Source organism: Chaetomium tenue (assembly GCF_020726465.1).
Source record: "Chaetomium tenue strain MPI-SDFR-AT-0079 chromosome Unknown F5144scaffold_5, whole genome shotgun sequence".
Lineage (NCBI taxonomy): Eukaryota > Fungi > Ascomycota > Sordariomycetes > Sordariales > Chaetomiaceae > Chaetomium > Chaetomium tenue.
The window spans coordinates 884,808-902,978 of record NW_027117333.1 but is presented as its reverse complement, the minus strand read 5'-3'; the positions used below and the strand labels follow the sequence as shown (position 1 = coordinate 902,978).

The 18,171-nt window shown below is 55.6% G+C and overlaps 5 protein-coding genes across 5 annotated transcripts; 2 read left to right on the top strand and 3 right to left on the bottom strand.

Moving 5' to 3' along the window:
• Positions 1 to 2,264: 2,264 nt before the first annotated feature.
• F5144DRAFT_549040 (uncharacterized protein) lies at positions 2,265 to 6,834 on the bottom strand (the record flags this gene model as incomplete). The annotated part of the gene is made up of 4 exons (XM_066787556.1): positions 2,265 to 2,797; positions 2,873 to 6,337; positions 6,395 to 6,495; positions 6,551 to 6,834. The coding sequence occupies 4 exons, from the start codon at positions 6,832 to 6,834 to the stop codon at positions 2,265 to 2,267; spliced, it is 4,383 nt and encodes a 1,460-aa protein (XP_066641002.1).
• A 431-nt stretch (positions 6,835 to 7,265) lies between these two features.
• On the top strand, positions 7,266 to 10,172 carry F5144DRAFT_652716 (THO complex subunit 1 transcription elongation factor-domain-containing protein; the record flags this gene model as incomplete). Its single annotated transcript, XM_066793061.1, has 4 exons — positions 7,266 to 7,532; positions 7,598 to 8,347; positions 8,397 to 9,449; positions 9,506 to 10,172. 4 exons carry the CDS (start codon positions 7,266 to 7,268, stop codon positions 9,740 to 9,742), a joined length of 2,307 nt encoding a protein of 768 aa, XP_066641001.1. The 3' UTR covers positions 9,743 to 10,172.
• On the top strand, positions 10,008 to 11,930 carry F5144DRAFT_278713 (uncharacterized protein). The gene has a single exon (XM_066783685.1). It carries the CDS (start codon positions 10,272 to 10,274, stop codon positions 11,856 to 11,858), a length of 1,587 nt encoding a protein of 528 aa, XP_066641000.1. The 5' UTR covers positions 10,008 to 10,271; the 3' UTR covers positions 11,859 to 11,930.
• An 871-nt stretch (positions 11,931 to 12,801) lies between these two features.
• Positions 12,802 to 14,620, bottom strand: F5144DRAFT_652712 (insulin-induced protein-domain-containing protein). The gene has a single exon (XM_066793060.1). The coding sequence runs from the start codon at positions 14,328 to 14,330 to the stop codon at positions 12,819 to 12,821; it is 1,512 nt and encodes a 503-aa protein (XP_066640999.1). The 5' UTR covers positions 14,331 to 14,620; the 3' UTR covers positions 12,802 to 12,818.
• Positions 14,621 to 15,374: 754 nt separating this feature from the next.
• Positions 15,375 to 17,516, bottom strand: F5144DRAFT_576389 (WD40-repeat-containing domain protein). The gene has a single exon (XM_066789130.1). It carries the CDS (start codon positions 17,383 to 17,385, stop codon positions 15,817 to 15,819), a length of 1,569 nt encoding a protein of 522 aa, XP_066640998.1. The 5' UTR covers positions 17,386 to 17,516; the 3' UTR covers positions 15,375 to 15,816.
• Positions 17,517 to 18,171: the final 655 nt, after the last annotated feature.

Sequence of the window (18,171 nt, the reverse complement as noted above, 5' to 3'; positions counted from 1 at the left end):
CTTGTTGTCTCTCCTGAAGCGAACTCGAAATACGACAAAACTTTCCAGATATGCACATAAGTAAAACACCGTTGCCTAATGTTTTCCGGGCGTGGGCACATTATATTATCTGCTCTGTCGAGGGATTTCTGGGGCAAGGAGCCGAACCTGACATATTTGCCTCACAAGCGGCAGCATTTGCGGCAGCAGCCCTGCTAGACACGTACCTAGGGAGATATCTCAACCCAATGGAGAAGAAAAAAAACCAACAAACTAGGAGATTGACCAGTTCTAAAGTGGATGGTGTTGGTCGTCTTGGAAAACCAAAGGGCCAATCTCTCACATTGTCGCTCTCTTCTCATCGGGTTCCGATGTTGGTTGACGGCACGGAGTAGCCCCACCAACAACCACGCAGCCCAACGCCATATCGTCACACAACGCTGAATGTCGAGCTTCGTCTTGTTATATTTGGCGACTACTGTGTAAGGTTCTTACAGCATCCTTCCAAGGGAGGAACTCTCAAGCTGACTCCAGGTGTTAACAAAATAGATGTGCACAACCAGTTTCTTTTCTTTCTTCCCTCTGCAGGTGCGGGGTGTCTCCGGTGTAAATTTAGTGTACTGTGCAACAAACAGCCTTGCATCGAACCACTCTTGGCCGTTTTGAGACAGGGGCGTTAAGCTGGTGATTATTCCGCCAATTTCTGTTACGGACATCTCCACGTTCTGGCTTGGAGTAGTTCTATCTTGTTGTAAACCCTAAATTTCCTGTCAGCTATTATTTTACGAAGTATTAAAGGAGATCTCTGTTGATAAGAATTTCCAGTGTACTGTGTATGCACAGTGTGTCTAACTTGGTACCAAGCAGGCGAAAACTGGGGGTGCTCCACATCAGATCTGGACTCTTGGCGTTTCGTTTCCCGGTCGACGCTGGCGGGGGCCCGGATGTCTTGGCGGGGAAACCTTCGGGCAATTTACTGCGGAACTTGCCTTGGCTGCCCAGAAGTGATCTTCGATTTATCGGATGTGGCGTCAAGCTCCTTGGGATCCTCATCTGTACGAATACTTGGACATCAAATGCTCGGAAGATAACCTTGGAAATGCTTTTCATTACGGTAATCGAGGTGGGTACCAAGGATAGAAGCCCAGGTTACGAAGGAGCTGTTCAGGCACTGGGCTCCCGTGGGGGCCCTTAAGCCCCCCCCACCCAGGTTGGTTTTCCAATGATCTGTTGCTGCATCATCACTTCGGGTCTGACCCGGGGCTTTTGGCTTGTGTAACAAAAAGCAGCACCCCGATTTATTGGAACTTGTCTTTGCGCCATGCCCTGCATGTATGTATGTATTTGCAAACGTCCTGTTCTGCCGACTTTTCCGAGCTTCCCTTGTTCCCCGAGCCTTGCGTCTGCAAACAGCCTTTCAACCCTCCTTCGAGGGGGGCCGAATCCAAACTTAGGACAGGTTTATTCGCAACAGCAAACATTGAACAGCCCCGGCTCCAATTGCGGCTTAGGATTCCCTGTGATTTGTATGTATAGACAGTTGAATTTGACTAAACTATACAATCACATGCCTGACTCCAAACCGTTAGTTACACCGGGACGGAATCAATGCATAGGCGGTCTTCGCACAAGCATCTGGCCACTCCGCCACCCAACTGCGAACCAAAAAATGCACGACGACGCCCTCATCAAGTTGCAGTTGTGCCCATGGCGGTTCGTCAGCGGGCGGTCTGACTCATACTGTGAGAAACCAATGGCGCGGCGACCACCCACGGGAGGCTTGAACTCACCCATGCAACACCGGGGTCAATGAGCAACTTTTTGACATCGCCAACCCCGTTCCGGCTGAAAACCGATGGCGGCTTCTTCTCTCTCAGTGATTCCCCTCATTCCTATCGCGCCCGTCTTCAAATTGTTGTGGATGAAAGGCAGAGGTTCAGACCAACGCTGTGTAAATACCTTCGTTTCAGAACCTCTCGCCGGGGTGACATTTGCGACGTCTTCAGAACCCTGCACGGTGACGACATATCCTAGCTAGCTGCCGGCGTTGCACGTCACTTGGTAACCACAGGAGACCCTGGGAGAGTTGTCGCTCGAACCCCGGCACGCAGATCATCCAGGGTCCAATGAGGGAAAAGAAAACATTGGCTGCGGCTCTTGCAAGACAACAATTGACACATGCTTTTCGTGACTCGACACTCCCATCAAATCGTATGCCGTAGCAATAAAGAATTTACAGACCGACGCCGCATTTGACTCGTCCCACCCGACAAAATCACTCCTACTCATTCTTCCTCCACCTCAAACCCTTCACCCCTGGCCAAGCCCTCCTCTTCCTCACCATCCTCCTCCTCACCAGCCTCCTCCTCCACCTCCAGCCCCCCATACCCCTCCTCAATCTCCCCCACGACCGCCTCCACAGGCACGTCCCCAGCCAAGCCCCTCTCCTCGCGCAGCTGCTTAACCCTTGTATTCGTCATCTCAAAGACATACTGCCCGAGGTGCTCGACCCCCTCCATGACCGCCTCGCCCTGCAGGAGTTGGCCACCCTTGGCCCCTTCCTCTCCCCCCTCCTCCTCCCCGATCTCATCAGCCAGGACCCTCTCCGACGGCCACATCTCACCGGTGACGAGGGCCAGCTTGTCTGGGCGGCGCAGCAGCAGCTCGAAGGCGTCGCGGAGCTCGTAGCACGCCTCGAAGACGTCGCGCCGGCCGAGGATGTACAGGCCCAGGCGGGCGCGCGAGAGGGCGACCGTCAGGCGGCGGATGTCGCGCAGGTAGCCGACGCGCGTGGTGCGCGTGAGCGAGAGGATGATGTCTGCGTTCGGGGACAATGATGGTTAGTGGTCTTTCAAGGTGAAGCCGGGAGGGGACCGGGGGTGGTGGTGCTTACAGTCGTTCTGCTCGCCCTGGTACTTGTCAACGGTGGTGACGATGCGGGGCAGGCCGAAGACGGGGTTCTTTGCACATCGGTGGGCGAGTACGTCTTTGATGAGTGCCCGTTGGCCGGCGTAAGTGGCCAGGATACTGATCTTGGATGCCGGGTAGCCTAGCAGGCGCATGTACTGGTAAATGGCCACGGCATACTCTGCCTCGCCAAGGTTTTGGATGAAATGCGGCGAGGGTTCTGTTTCTCCCTTGCCCTTGTAGTCGGGAACGTTGATGAATTGATAGTCGAACCGGAACCCAGCGTTGGCGGTGAGGAACTCTTTGTGCATTTGGGTGTGCGGGAGGTTGCCCAACTCGGGATACCGCCATTTGTATAGGCTAGATATCGAAGGGCGAGCGCGGCCTTGCTGGTCGAGGTGAATGGTTGGAACACCGAGACGGACAAGCCGGGAGAAGAGCGACTGCTCCAGGTTTGCGTAGTGCCGGAACGCCAGCCCCTGGATAACAGGCGAGTTCTGGTAGTGGTCACCGCACAGAACCACCCTCTGGAGGCCGGATTGCCCATCCTTGGGTTTCTGCATGGCGAAGGGAATGAAGTTCTCAATCTCGGTGATTTGTGCGGCCTCTTCCATGATCACATTGTCGTAGTGGAAGCCAAGTGAAGCGATCTCCCCCCTCTTCATTGCAGCATGCGTCGAGGTCATGGCAATGATCCGGGCTTCGCTGGTGAGCAGATAGTTGGCCTTGTCCTTGTCGCGTCTTAGGATCTCAAAAGGTAGCACATCCGCCAACTCGGAAAAGATCTTAGATATGTGGCGGTAACATCCGCTGGCAATTTCTAGAACAGCCTCGCGGTCTGCGTCAACGGGGAAAAGGGGTTGCGGAGCATCCGCAAAAAAGGCGTGGAAGGGAAATGCCCGAATAATCTCTTCGGGGCCGGCATCTTCTGACTCGGCGACGCTGCGGAACTTGGCCCATGCCGGCTCAACATAGACCGAGTTGAAGTAGCCGGCTGTCTCGGCAGAGTTACCATGAGCACCTGGCGCGCCCATGCTTGCGGCGAGACGGTTGACTTCCAAAAGGAAACGCTGCCGGTTTTCAAGGAACGATTCGACTCTGCCGTGCTTGCTGAAGCTCGCTCCGGTTTCCAGCTCCTCTTCTCCGTGGCCCAGCCGAAGAAGGTGGCGCTCGTCCATATCCAGGGCCACGATCTTGGCAAACAGCTGGTTGAGGGCCTGGTTGCTGTGGGCTATGAGAAGCGTCTTTTGTTCAGGGAAGTTATGGTAGATGTTGTTGATGATCTGGGTCGCGACGTCCGTTTTACCAGTACCGGGGGGGCCAACGATGACAGTCAGTCCCGGCTGTGATCCTGAGACGATCGCTTCGATTTGGGTTGGCGTGAATCGAACCTTGTTGAGCTTCGGGGCGTCGACCAGATAAGGCCCGTTGTTTGGCGGCTTGTATGTTGAAACATTGACAGTCTCAATCTCCGCAATCAGGGCCGGCTCCGCGTCTCGCCTTCTTTTCTTAGAAGGCTTGGAAACGGCATTCTCTGGTTGCTTCTCAACAGTCTCCAGCACGTACGGGGGACCGAAACTCCCAGAGACGTCGTCACTAGGTTCGATAATCTTGCCGGGCAAGCTCTCAATAAGATGCTGCCAGTCTAGGAAAGTATCCCTGAAGTTGATTTTCTTGACGCGGTTGGGTAGGTGCTTGTATGTAGCACCAGCTGGGTCACCATATCCCAGGAAGACTTCGTGTAGCCAAGTGGCAAGCGGGACCTCGGAAAGCGTGAGATCCCGGATCGACTCCAACACTGGCTTGAAGTTGTTCTCCCGACCCCTTCTTCGTACCAGGAGATTGATTCCGTCGTAGACATCCCGATTGCTCTCGGTGTCGGCCTTAAACGCCGCCGCGTCTAGTCGGAGTTGAAGTTTCCTCGAATCGCCGCGGCTATGGCCATCGAAGTAAGCCTGCGCATCCCTAATTGCCCGTCCCTTGTCGTCAAGTACCTGTATGATTTCGGCGGCGCGAACAGAAACGAGGCCAAGCTTCTCGGCCTCTGACGGCGGGGCGCCGCCATTAGCAGCCTGTTTCGACTTGGACGCGTCAACAGCAACAAGGAAAAGCACATCGTCGGGACGTAACGACTCCCACTCACGCCGGACGTGCGGCGACAGCCTCCTCACATCGATGGTCACCTCGGCTCGCACTAGCGAGGGTTTATCCTGCCCTACCCGAGGTGGGACAACCTCAAGGATGGTTGGTTTGGCGATTGGCAAAGCCATTTTTGAGAAGCCCGAGAAGGTTGTTACCCCTGCTCGTTTGCTCTCGGGCCGTAGCCTCGTTAACGCGTCCTCGATATCCTGGCCGATAGCATAGAAGGACTCGCACCGATACAAGATCATGGCCCGCCAGAGGAAGTCGCCAACTGAGAGGTACTGCAGATTGAGTTTCGGCAGGGCAAGCGGCCGAGATCCGTCATAGTGATCTGTCCTCCTGAGACTAATGTCAAACAGAGCTTCCTCGGTGGGAAGGATGCTCAAATCGCGGGCGGCCTCCTGGAAAGTCTTCTGCCGCTCAAAGGTCCACAGAAGAACCTCCATCAAGAATTTGCGATCCACTGGTACTTTGGCAGATTCCGGGTATGCTGTCCGGAGGCCCAAGTGGCCAGTAAGCTGTGCAAGTTCTTCGTCTGTTAATGACTGAAGGTGGCCTTCGAGACCTGCTCTCTTGTCGATCGAACCGTAGTTCGATAGTGCGAGGAGTGTCAACTTCTCTTTGAAGTGCTTCAGCGCCGTCCTTTGGAGCTTGGCAAGTGCGCCGCAGTGCCTGTCGTATGCCTCCTTCAGGTTGAGCTGCGCGCCCGAGTGGTCGTCGACAGAAAAGCGGGTGTAGTGTGAAAACAGAGCGCATAGCTCTCGCAATAGCCCACTTGCCTCATCGTTGAAGACTGGTGACAAACTAAGGGCGGGAAGAACGTGCATGTCCTGGAGCAGCGTATTGACATATCGTCTGGTCGGAAGCTGGCTTTGCAGATCGGTCAAAAACTCGACGAACCGTTCGCAATAGAGGACGTGTTCTGATTTGGGGCTCTCGACGTAAAGCAGCGCTAGGAAGTCCAGGATCAAGGTGTATAGCCAGGACCTCTCGAAGCGCAGGCGAGCTTTGGTGGCATCGTCGGCCGCATCGTACCTCTTGGCAGACGCCCTCCAAGCCTTCTTTAATTGCGGGTTGGCGTCAAGTATTGCCACCCGCTTCTCCTCGGTTGACATGCTATGCCATATCGAGATGGAGACCAAAGGGGCACACTCCTTGCGCACAATGTCGCAGTCCAAGCTCCGAAAGGCGTGGATGACGAAGAGCAGAACATGTGCTCGGACGGTCCAGGATAGCGAGCCGTCGAGGGTCATGGAAAGAGCTCGGCGGAAGAGATCCGAGAAATCTGCGGGGCGGTCGGCGAAGACGTCTGCAGCCGGTCAGTACTCGATCGAGGCGGATGGAGGTTAAGACGGGCAAAACGCACCCCAAGTCCCGAGCCGTTCCCTTTGCTTGGCGTTGACTATGAGGACGATCAGGAGGACATGGTAGTTGGAGGAGCTCTCTCCATAACCAGGCCACAGATAGCTGCAACAGAGTCAGACATCAAGAGTTTCGACTTGGTCTTGCATGGAACACCCACCTCTCCAGCGTCTGCAACCCCTCCAGCACCAACAGAGACTTTAGTGGGAAGTTCTCCTTCTCTAAAACGTCCCATATTTCCCGCTTGAGCACATCGTTCTTGACCTTGACTTTGGACTTCGCCTTGCTGGTTTTGGATGCCTGCTTCGGTGTCTTAAGCCAATGTTGCCGTGCCAGACTCGCGAACTCGCTTTCTCCTTCCAAATCCTCAACAGTCGGTCGTTTCGATGACCCAGCATTCGGCCGAGAATCCGCACGACTTTTTACTCGTTTGGCGGGAGGCATATCGGGTGTTTTTGTCGCGTGCAGCGTACGGAATCGGGGCCTGTTGTCGTGTCGCGCTCCCGCATAAAGTTATCGAAGTTGGGAATGATTGATATTATTGAGCCGGACCATTGCACCCAATGGAAGCTGCAAGCCGCAAGCTGCAAGCTTCCAGAATCGCAGGACAGCCTTGCAGCCAAGCTCCACCCTACAGCCCCACACGTCTACTTTTATTGGGTGAATTGCCAAGCCATGGACAATGGGAGTGGGGCTTCTTGCGCCGAATCGTGCAGCCTTGTCGCTTTGTTCGCTGTTACTTTCGCGAGATCATCACGGGCCATGTTTGGCGTGTGTTGGTGTTGTCAAGTTGCGGTAACTTGAAAACGCAAGTCACGACAAATTGGTCCGCGCCCCTCCCTGCCCCAGGCATTCTTTGGACAATTTCAAGAAAGATGCCGTCGGCCATTGATAGCCACGGCGTCTCGGGCGTTGCTGCAGCCGGCGCCTTCCTGGACAACCTCCTCGCGCGTGCCGAAATAGTCAAGCAAACAGCATCCATCGAACCGCCCCTCGAGAAATCAGACTTTGACGACGTTCGACGACAACTGAGCGATGCGCTAAACTATGAATTCGTCGCCGATGAGCCTGTCGACGCGAAGAAGATACAGCGCTTTGCCGTCATTGAAACCGCTGCGCGAGACACATTCAAGTCTTTAATCGTGAGTTAGTCGCAGAACCATGCATCCCGCCGTCCTTCCTGAGTCTCACTGGTGATTACCTTCAGGCAACAACGCCGATTGAGTCTCCTGCATTCGTAAAGGTCTGGAACCTCCTCGACATCCTCTCCCTCCTTTCCGACCTTGAACTTTGCGACCCCGCCCTCCTCTTCTGGCTCGTCGAAGAGCTGCTCGACAGTCAAACCATCGCCGGCTGCCGTAAGGTCTTTGACTTCCTCGAATCGCGCCGCGAGCGCATCACCTCCAAACATTTCAAGCAGAAGCAGCTTGTCATCCTCCGCACCTGCAATGAGCTCCTTCGGCGCCTGTCCAGGGCCCTCGACCCAGCGTTTTGTGGCCGAGTCTTCATCTTTATGTTCCAGAGTTTTCCACTAGGAGACAAGAGTTCCGTCAACCTGAGAGGAGAATACCACGTCGAAAATGTCACCACATTCGACCAAGAGACTCCAATAGCGGACGGGGAAAAGATGGATGTGGACACGGATTCAAAACCACAAAAAGACAAGCCCCTGGATCCGGATACTCTGTACCCCATTTTTTGGTCGTTACAGGAAAGCTTTAACCAGCCAAAGAAACTTTTCGATTCGAGCCATTTTTCCGCCTTCAAAGCTGGTCTTGAAGCAACCATGGCAACGTTTTGGACCATCAACCCCGAAAAGCCGACACGGGCAAAGCAGGACAAACCGGACGAGGAGACAAATTCTAGCCTCAAGCGAAAGCGCGACGATGTCGACGACGAGCTCGCCAGTGGCTTCAACCCGAAGTACCTTACTAGCAGAGACTTGTTCAAGCTAGAGGTAGGACTCGCCCCCCACCTACTTGCGCATGCCCGCTAATACCATGCAGATCAGCGACCTCGCCTTTCGACGAAACTTCCTTGTGCAGGTGCTCATCATCATGGAGTTTCTCTTGTCTCTCTCTCCAAAGGCAAAAGAAAAGCTGGCAGCCGTCAAAACCCCAAACAAGTCGGTAACATATTCCGACCAACAGCTGAGCGAAGAAGACACAAAGTGGGCGATAGACATGAGGGCGGGAGTCGTCAAATACCTACAGAAAGGATTTGACGGCCCCTTCTTCGACCGGATGGTTGGCACAGTCCTCGTTAGGGACAAGAATTGGGTCCGGTGGAAGATTGAAAACTGCCCGTCGATCGAGCTCCCAACCTTGTCTCCCGGGGCGTTCACAGAAGCCAGGGCTGCAGCGACCAGACTGGCAAGGACGAGGAGGCTGCCCAACGAGTCGCGTTCGCTCGAGTTCCTTGGCGAAGAGGACGAGAAAAGTGCGATGGAAAAGCTGAAAGACCCTGAGCGGTATAGCCTCCCCGAGCTTAGTAGCTTCAGGGACGGCATTGAAGACGACGACTTCGACATCGAAAGAGCCACCAACAACGAGCCGAAGACCTCGGCAATAGAAAGCAAAGCTAGCAAAGCCTGGAGAACGCTCAGGATTGCCAGCAAATCCAAGCTGGTCGTCTTCGATAAGATCGAAGATGACGAAAAGATCGATATCATTTTCAAAGACCACCCCGTCGAAGAGGCCGATGTCGAGGAAGCCACGGCTGGTGGTGAAGTCGTTTTTCCCGAGGATCGCAGGGCGATCGCCATCGTGGATACCGCTAGCAGCCCCGGCGCAAAGTCCGAGTTGGTCAAGCAATTCGTTGCCGAACACTCTCGAGTCTTTACCAGGGTTGCGCCCCACGTCACACGCGAGCCGCAGGATGGCGAGGTTAATGGGAAGGATTACCATTTTGTGGACGTTCAAGCGTTCAACGTCATGCGGGACGGCGACCTGTTTATTGAATTCAACGAGGAGGGCGAGAATATCCACGGAACAAACAAGCGGATGGTGGAAGCCATCATGGACAACGACCGGGTGCCGGTTATGGAGATGGACCGTGATGTAAGTGAAACATCCCTCTTTCAACCCATGAAATAACAACGCTGACCATACTATAGGGCGCTCAACAAGTCAAAGACAATGGCTTTGACGCGAGGTTCGTCCTGGTCGAGGGGGCTGAAACGGAAGCAGACACCACAGCACTCGATTCCTATGACTCAGTTGTCAAGGACCTCGACTCACTCAAGGCAGCTATATTCGGGTCGGAAAGCGAGCCCCCAGCGGTGTCAGTGTCAGGGGACGGAGACGGGGAAGGGGACGGGGACACGCCTATGGCGGACGAAGCTGCTTCATGACGCTTCCTTCGAACCATGTAAATACCTAGACCACGAAACAAGATGATACCCAACAATGTTCCAGCGCGTCGCCGTTACGGGCTTGTTTTACATAACCTCCGCCAAATGTCACAGGTGCCTCGGTCCTGTTGGAAATAGTTGGGGGTCGGGGGCAATGCGATGTTGGAGCGGTCGGGTTGTGAGGAGGGCGACCGAGGATCTGAATGGTCTGGAAATCAGGTATGCCTCAACATTCCGCCGTTTGCACCATCCAGTTTATGGGTGCCGGGCGAAACCCCGGGCGCGGCAGGAAAAGGGCATCCGAAGGAAGGAAACGACAACGGGGGTATAGATGGAAGGAAGGAAGGCACATAGATGCCCTGGGCGGGCTCAGTCGTCGCATACTTCTTTTTTTCGCCAAGTCCCTGGCCATCATCGTCTCACATTCTGCCTGTCGCCGCCCTAACAACCTATCTCGGCTCGCGCCAAATCCTACCTCGCTATCTCGAGCATCTTCTAGCATCGCCACATCACCATCGTTCCTTGAAGCATGTCAACGGATACCCCTAACGGGATCTGTGGAGACGTATCCAAGAAGACTCCTCCCGAGGGCCCGACCAGAGAATGGCAGACACACCTGCGGGGCATCGTCCGCCTGTTGCAATGCCCTGCTTGCTGGTTGCCACTCAACAGGCCCGTCACCCTCCCCTGTGGCAAATCATTCTGCCAGAGCTGCCTACCGGAGCCGCACAAGCGGCAGAACATCTCATGGCCGGGTACTGCAGATAGGCAATGGGGAATTTGCTGCCCCAACATCGAGTGCGGCAGAGAGCATGCGCAGGGAGACTACAGCCTAGACATCATGCTACGCCACGTGGTCGAAGCCGTAGATGCCATTATACGAAACCAAGAAGGTTCACCTGCGATTCAGGACCTCCGGACGCAAATCATCTTTGATGACCCGCCAAAGATCATCATCGATGACGCGCCGGTGCCCCTCTGGACAATCATGAAGGGCGGAGTCCTTCACGCCGCTTACAACTTGGCGGGAGAGGGGGAGTTAAAGCGCAGCTCCAGCCCCGAATTCATACCGCCTGGTGACTACGTCAAGGCCACAAGAGACTTCGACGAGGAACTACTGGCGCAAATCAAGAGCGCGGTAAGGGAAGAACTCAACTGCGAAATCTGCCGGATCGGTCGCCTGATCGACCCGCTCACAACCCCGTGTGGTCACACCTTCTGCGAGATGTGCCTATACAGGTCCCTTTACCTCGCCAAGGACAATACCTGCCCGTCGTGTCGCCGCCACTTGTCGTTACGGTTTGGGAGCAAACCTGCCTTGCGCCCCGATATCTTGAACGGCTTCCTCGAGTACATGGACGAAGTCGACGAGGATGATCTCACCACGGAGGCGAAACGGGAGACATGGGGCTACATATCAGAGGAAAGACCCATTATATTTGTGCGTGCGATATTCCCTACTATAAGCGCATCAATCCAGATCCCTGAGCATCTCCGGCCCATGATTCGCCGCGCCATCCAAGAAGACAAGGTCCTTGCCATGTGTACCACGGTATTAAACGGTCAATCGACTATTGGAATACTGGTCCACATCATGGAAAGTCACCGGTTCGAAGCGCTGTCTCGCATCAGAGTGGTTGGCCTTTCAAGGTTCCGTGTCTCGAGCGCTACGTGCTTAGACGCTGGCTATATGCTTGCCAAAATCCGGCCCATGGACGACATCAGCCTCGCCGAGGAGGAGGCTTTTGAAGTACAAGAAACAGCGGGAACCCCCGACAAGAATGTGATAAAGAGCAAGGAGGATATTCATCGAGTATCGACCAAATGTTTGTCTGGGCTCGCCACGCATGTCCTTCACAGATGCCTGACTAACAACAAGTACGCTTGGCTCGCCCGGGGTTCGACGTTATCACAGTTGAGACACCCTGGACAGTATTTTCCCTACGATCCGGTCAAGCTGCCCTGGTGGTTCGCCAGTGTTGCCCCCATCAGTGACGTTGAAAGGTTCCAGCTGCTGGTCCGCAGAAGTGTGCGGGAACGGTTGCAGATGTGCTGGTTATGGATGTTCGATCTTGGATTGGCCCAATTCGGTCTCGAGTCACTGGAACATAGCTAAAGTATCGGGGTAGTTGCGGGAGATGTCATGCCGCAGGGAGAGGTGGCTTGGGTGGGTTGGATGGAAACACAACGAAGACGCGTGTTGGTCATACAGCAGTATAAGATAGCGTTTTGGTTCATTCCTATTATTACTTGTCGGTTTCTAGTTCGTCGGAACGAGCGTTAATGTTTCATAAGGGGGGCGAGAGCGCCGAGCGAAGAAAGAAGACAGCATAATAAGTAGCATACATGTTAGGCCCAAAGTATTACGCTTCTCTGCTTGCCTCTTTCCCAGTGCTCTCGTGCCGTCAAGGCGAGGTGCCCTTGAACAAACAAGAATGACCATCTACCCCCCACACTGGATATCCCGGGTGGGACATGTTTGTTGGAGTTAGTATTGTCCTCATCAAACAATATCAAGGCCAAGACAAAGCGGGGGTTCAGCCATCACCAAACAGTTCATTGACAGATCCCGCGTTGACGGCCGAGAGAAGCCAAGATAAATCACAACGACCCCCTGCCCCCTGAAGACCTTAAAGCTTGTCCATTGTGTCCCTAGAACAAGACTCGAACTCAGCCCAGCATATCACGGCGTAGCACATTACCCAGCAGTCACACAAGCATCACGTCGTCCCAAGAAAGTATACCAAAAGAAACACCGGCATCATGGCCTTCTCAGTGTCCCGCATGCTCAACTTTTTCGTGTTCCTCCTTAGTCCTATCAAAACCACCGGCTTCATGTGGTTTTAGTTTTTGAGAACAATTCCCCTCTCCGGCGTATCGATACGCTCATTACTGGTATTACAAGAAGCGCAAAAAAAAACATTCGTTACCAACCGACCAACCCCCCAAGGATAATAAATAAAAATAAAAATAAAACCGGTTCGACATCTTGCCCGCCCCCACTCCCCCCGTGGGGACCATCTCTCACATCCCCCCCACCCACCACACCTCCCACCTCACCACACCTCACCACACCTCACCTGACACCACCCCACCGCCCCCTCCCCGCCGCGGACGAGTTCAGCGCCAGGCGCCGGCCAATATTCCCAAAACACACACAACTACAAAACAGCACGCTCAGCATCCACAAGCTCGTCTCGATCGTCTCCTGGCTCGCCAACCCCCCCAACGCACCAGCAGCAGCAGCAGCAGCAGCAGCATAACCCACCTGCCCCTGCCCCCCCGCTTCCCCGGCAGCAGCAGCCCCCAACCCCCCAGCCGCGACCGAACCATTCCCACCCAACACCGCGCCCAGCCCCCGCAGCAACTCCACCGACCCCGACCCCGACCCCGACGCGGGAGCGGGCATAACGCCCGGCCCGCCCAGACGCATGAGCACGGCGGAGCCGGCGAGCCCGACGGCGGCGGAGAGCAGGAAGCCCGGCTTGGAGCGGTCGATCAGGTACCAGAGGAAGGGGTTGGCGAGGGCCAGGGTCAGGGACACCTGCATGGTGGAGGCCCAGGGCAGTTTGCGGATGGCGAAGACGATGCCGACGAAGGCGCCGATGCCGCGGACGACGAGGGCCCAGTCGGCGGGGGGTGGGGTGTTGGTGTCGGTGGTGGTGGTGTCTGGGTTCGGGTCGGTTTCGTCGGAGGTGGGGGCGGGGGCTGGTTTTTCTGGGGGGTGGTTGGTGTTGTTGTTGTTGGTGTTGTTGTTGCGGGAGGAACGGGCGGCGGTTTCTTCCCAGAAGCGGTCGAACCAGGGTAGGAGACTGCCTAGAGCCACGCCGACGGCACCCCAGAAGACGAGATAGCGCCATTCGTAGTGGGACTCGTACGCCGCGGCGAGGCGGTGGGTGGGGTGGTGTTGGTTATGGCTGTTTTGAGGGAGGCGCGTGACCAGCACGCCGTAGCCCATCCCGAGAACGAAGAGAAGGATGGCGCGCAGGGCGAGCTGGAGGGCAACCTCCCTCTTCCGCGCCGGCCGTGGTGGTTCTGCTGAGGCGGACGGCGTGGACGCCGCCGGGTTGAGGCGGGAGCTTTGTCGTGGTTTGTGAAGGGAGGACCGCCTGCGCATCAACGCATATGTTTTGTCGTCTAGCCCGGGGCGTGGGATCGGGGCGCCCCCAGGGGTGTTGATGCCGGATGTGTTGATGCCGGGGGTGTCGAAGCCGGGGCTGCGGTCCGAATCTCTGAAGTAGTGGTCCTCATCCTGGTCGTCTTCATCTTTAGTGGAAGAGTCCAGTGTCGAGGGGGAGTAGATGCCAAAAAGGGTCGGGGAGGTCAAGTTAAGATAAGAGGCGTTGTGGCTGATTGGCGTACTGCCATCTCTGCTACCGCTACTCGGGGTAGCGGCGGCATGCTGGTGAGGGGCAAGGAAGCGTAGGTCGCTAGCACTAATTTGAGGCCGCGAGGAGGAGTAGCGGTCGTCATCTTCTTCCGGAGGCGTTGGGCTGAGAAATCCGGGTTTGAAAGGGCGGCGGGGTATAGGCCGTATGATCTTGGGTCCTGATGTGTTGGGAACCCCTTCCCCTGATGTGTCTCCCATGCCTGGAGAAGTATTGTTGTTACTCTTGTGATGGAAAAGATGGTAGGTAGTTTTGCTCAGATGTAATATATCAGTCCTTTCAAACCCAACCAGAGACCAGGCCAATAAAGAGCGTCGAGTGAGCGTGCCGAGCCAATGGTGATGATTCCTCTGATCAACACGCGACGAGGCGATGTCTACTGGGCGAGGTTCGGGTGGTGGCAACCGTGGTAACTAGCGGTTATGGAGATAGATGACTCGTGTTTTCGGCCGTGCACGAAACAAGGGATGAATGAATGAGAAATAGCCAGATCTCGCTTCTTTCGATGGCGTCCTGTTCATCCAAGAAAGAGCATGGGTGTTAAAGTGTTTCTTTCCTAAGGTGTGCTGAATTTTTCTGCATCCAAAGTCGCCTGTTGGCCAAATGGTGTGACCTCAGTAATCACAGGAGGAAGTGAGCAGGAATCGTCTGAAAGTTGAGATGACGGAGGTATGCGTGTGCAGTGTTTAGTATTTCGAGTCGAGGCGCGCAAAGCGTCGTAATAAGAAACACAGCGGCGGCAAGGATTGGGTCGATTGGCTGGATTGGTATTGGATGGAATGGATGGATTGGATTTTCAAGAGACGGCAACGGGTTGCATCTCCCTCCGAGATCTGGGGTTGGTTGCCCGTCGTGTCAGGTGTAACCAGACTAGACCAGACCAGAACACACAAGATTCTCGATTATCAAAGTTCCGACAATTGCTTTGTATTATGTATAAGGCAACTATCGGATCTCAGACCCTTACACCTCCGAATCCCGCTTGTCTGCACCCTCCGGCGCCTTGCATGCGCCATTGCCGTGTCTCAAGCGATGCCCCACGATGCCCCAAGAAACCCAATGTCTGGCTTGTCTGGCTTTTTCCCCAGCCAACGCCAGGGACCAAGCTCTGTCAGCAACGGGAATCGACAAACGGGGAACTAGCCGAACAGGGATTCTCGGGAGACGCCACTTGGATCCTTGCTACGAGTGGGGCAAATCGGCCACAATCCCAGTCGCTGCTCCTCGGGCCCTTCGCCCACTGAGCTCGCATGTGATCAGCGACCGCGGTGTGGCTGCTTGGCTGCCCGGTCAGGAGCCAAGTCGTCTGACCTTAAACCTTGGTTTTCTTAGCATCATCGTGCAGATTCACGTCGTCGACTGCAGCACTTGGCAATCCTCTGCCAAACGCTATCGACGAATGTGCACGTTACCACTCATACATTTCATCAGGTGACCTAGTTAGTTGTAGCCTCAAAACGGCGGGTGATGTGCTCAGTGTCATGTCAACGGTCGGATACAGGGACTGTCCATGATGGGATATTTATGGTTTTGTTGTTAGGACTGTAATCTGTGTTCCAGGAGAAGGACCTCCACATTGTTAAGTAGTTATGCTGCGGTACAAACATGTATCAATGCCATGGAACCCCAGGCCTTGCAATTGGTAATTAACTAAATCCATTCCACAGCAAACTAACCCCTTCGTCATCATGAGTCCTCCTCGTCATCGCTGTCCTCAGACTCGTCCGACTCAAACTCATACTCGCTCTCCTCCGCTCCCAGAGGGCGGGGTATCATGACGAAGGCCTCCACACAAGTAATTCTGTTCTGTGTCTCGTACATCCCCAACAGCTTGCCAACCTGCCCGGGCGTCTTGCTGGTGCCGCCGAGCTCAGCAGCCCCAACCTGCCACAGCCGGATCCGCCCATCGCTGCTAGCCCCGGTGACGAAGAACGATCTCTTGCCGCCCTCGTCCTCCACCGGCAGGACCTTGAAGTCTTTGATCCTGCCGGACACGCCCGCCTCCTTCCCACCCAGCTGCCCAACCAGCTTAGCCACCGGCACTGTCTTGCCCGCCGCCGGCTCAGCCAAGTCCTCCGCGGCCGTCGAGAAGAACAGCACCCGGCCATCCTCGGTCGACACCGCAAGCACCGTCTCCTCTCCGCTCCCCTCCGTCTCCACATAGCAGAGCGAATGCACCTTGGTCTTGATATCCCCCATGACCCGGCATTTCGGCACGCAATCCATCCCAAAGACGAGAACATCCCGCTCAAACGCCACGGCGAACTCATCATCCCCACCCCTTGCGCGGCCCCAGACAATCCGCCTTGCCTCACCGGTCGAATGCCTCCCCTCCCCACACTCACCCAGCACGGCGCGCTCAAAGTTGAGCACACGGCTCTTCTTGCCCGTCTCCAAGTTCCACAGGCGCATGCAGCGCTCACCTTTACTGACGCTGATCATGATCTTGTTGCTGGGGTGGACGGCGAAGTCGTTGACGCCGGCGGGGGCGCCGCCCAGCGCGGCGGTGTCGCCGCTGGGGCGGCCCTGCATCTTGGGGATGGGGCACTTGAAGGTGTGCAGCAGGTTCCAGTCGCGGGCGCGCGTCACGGCCACGGTCGAGTCCTCGGCGGCCGAGAGCAGCTTGGAGCGGTTGGGGAAGGCCAGCCGCGTGATGTTGGACGTGTGGTGCAGCAGCGTGCCCAGCTCCCGGTTCTTGGGGTTCTCGAGGATCGGCCGCGGCGCCAGCGCCGAGAGGGCCTGCTGGTCGTCCGCGGCCCGGGCCGAGGGCGGGTGCGCCGAGAGGTTGTAGATGTTGATGCGCTCGTCTGTGCTGCCTGTGGCGAGCAGCACCTTTTGCGATTGGCCGGGTGTCGGAGCCGAGATGGGCGAGAGGGCGAGGCAGCGGACGGCCGAGTTGTGTGCGTTGAAGAGGAACGTGTCGGCGAACTTGGCTTCTTGTTGTGGCGGCGTATTGTCTTTTGACTTCTTCTTCGTAGATGGCGCGGCGGGCTTCGGCTGGATCGTCGCCGTGACACCGTGGAGGACGCGATCGTAGGACCCCGCGATGATCTGGATCGTCACCGGCCCATTGCTGTCGAGCTTAAAAGCTGTAGATTGTGGCGTTTTGACCAAAGCCTTTGTTTTCTTGGCCGAGGGCTTGGTGTTGGCATGTTCGCCCTCAGGGGCGGCTTCTCTTTTCCTTTTCGCCATTGTAATCGTTCGGTGATTGCTGATGCTCTCCGTTCTCAATTCGAATGTTGGAGGACTGGACATGGCTGAACAGTTCGAGTTTTTGAAAAATAAAGTGGAGACAGACAAACTTTATCTTATCGCTCGACTCAAGGTGCCAAGCACCCTCGCCACAACCCCAGAACCCGACACAAGCCGGACGGGAACCAGGAAGAACTTGGTCACAGCTAGTGGGCTGCCCCTATTATAATACTAAGTATATACTCTGATCATTTGTCTGATCAATCATGAAATATTTACATGAACACATCATCATAAGCAACGTCGCCCGAGACGACACCGCCTTCGAGTCTGGAACCGCTCCATCTCCAGATGCGGCATTGTCTCTGCGCTGCCATTCTAAGCCGGGCGGAATCTATCCGACAATAATGCGACAATTAATGTACTTCCAACTTTGCCATGCCCACAACATCATAGTGATAATAACTACTACTTCCCAGGCGCCGGCGTCGCACTCCCGCTCGACTGTCTCTGATGTTGCCCCACCTGTTGTTGCTGGGCGGCCTGTTGAGCCGCTTGCTGGGCGGCCTGCTGTACTTGGGCTTGTTGTGCTTGTGCCTGCTGTGCTTGGGCCTGCTGCTGTGCTCGGAGAAGCGAAGCATATTGATGCGGGCTATTCATCGACTGTTGCGCAACCGCTCCTGCCGCCGCGTTCATGGCCGCCTGTTGCTGGCTCTGAACAATCATCCTACCAAGGTGCTCAGTTGCCAGTTGCCGCACTGTCTCAGGTGGCAGATTCGGGTTCTTGGTTCGGTAATGCGCTTCGAGCTCAGCAAGTCGTTGTGTGATATGTTGATTCAGGATCCCTCC

What these genes read in the sequence shown, in the direction of transcription:
- F5144DRAFT_278713 (XM_066783685.1), top strand. Translation starts at nt 10,272, where the DNA reads ATGTCAACGGATACCCCTAACGGGATCTGTGGAGACGTATCCAAGAAG.
- F5144DRAFT_576389 (XM_066789130.1), bottom strand. Translation starts at nt 17,385, where the DNA reads ATGTCCAGTCCTCCAACATTCGAATTGAGAACGGAGAGCATCAGCAAT.
- F5144DRAFT_652712 (XM_066793060.1), bottom strand. Translation starts at nt 14,330, where the DNA reads ATGGGAGACACATCAGGGGAAGGGGTTCCCAACACATCAGGACCCAAG.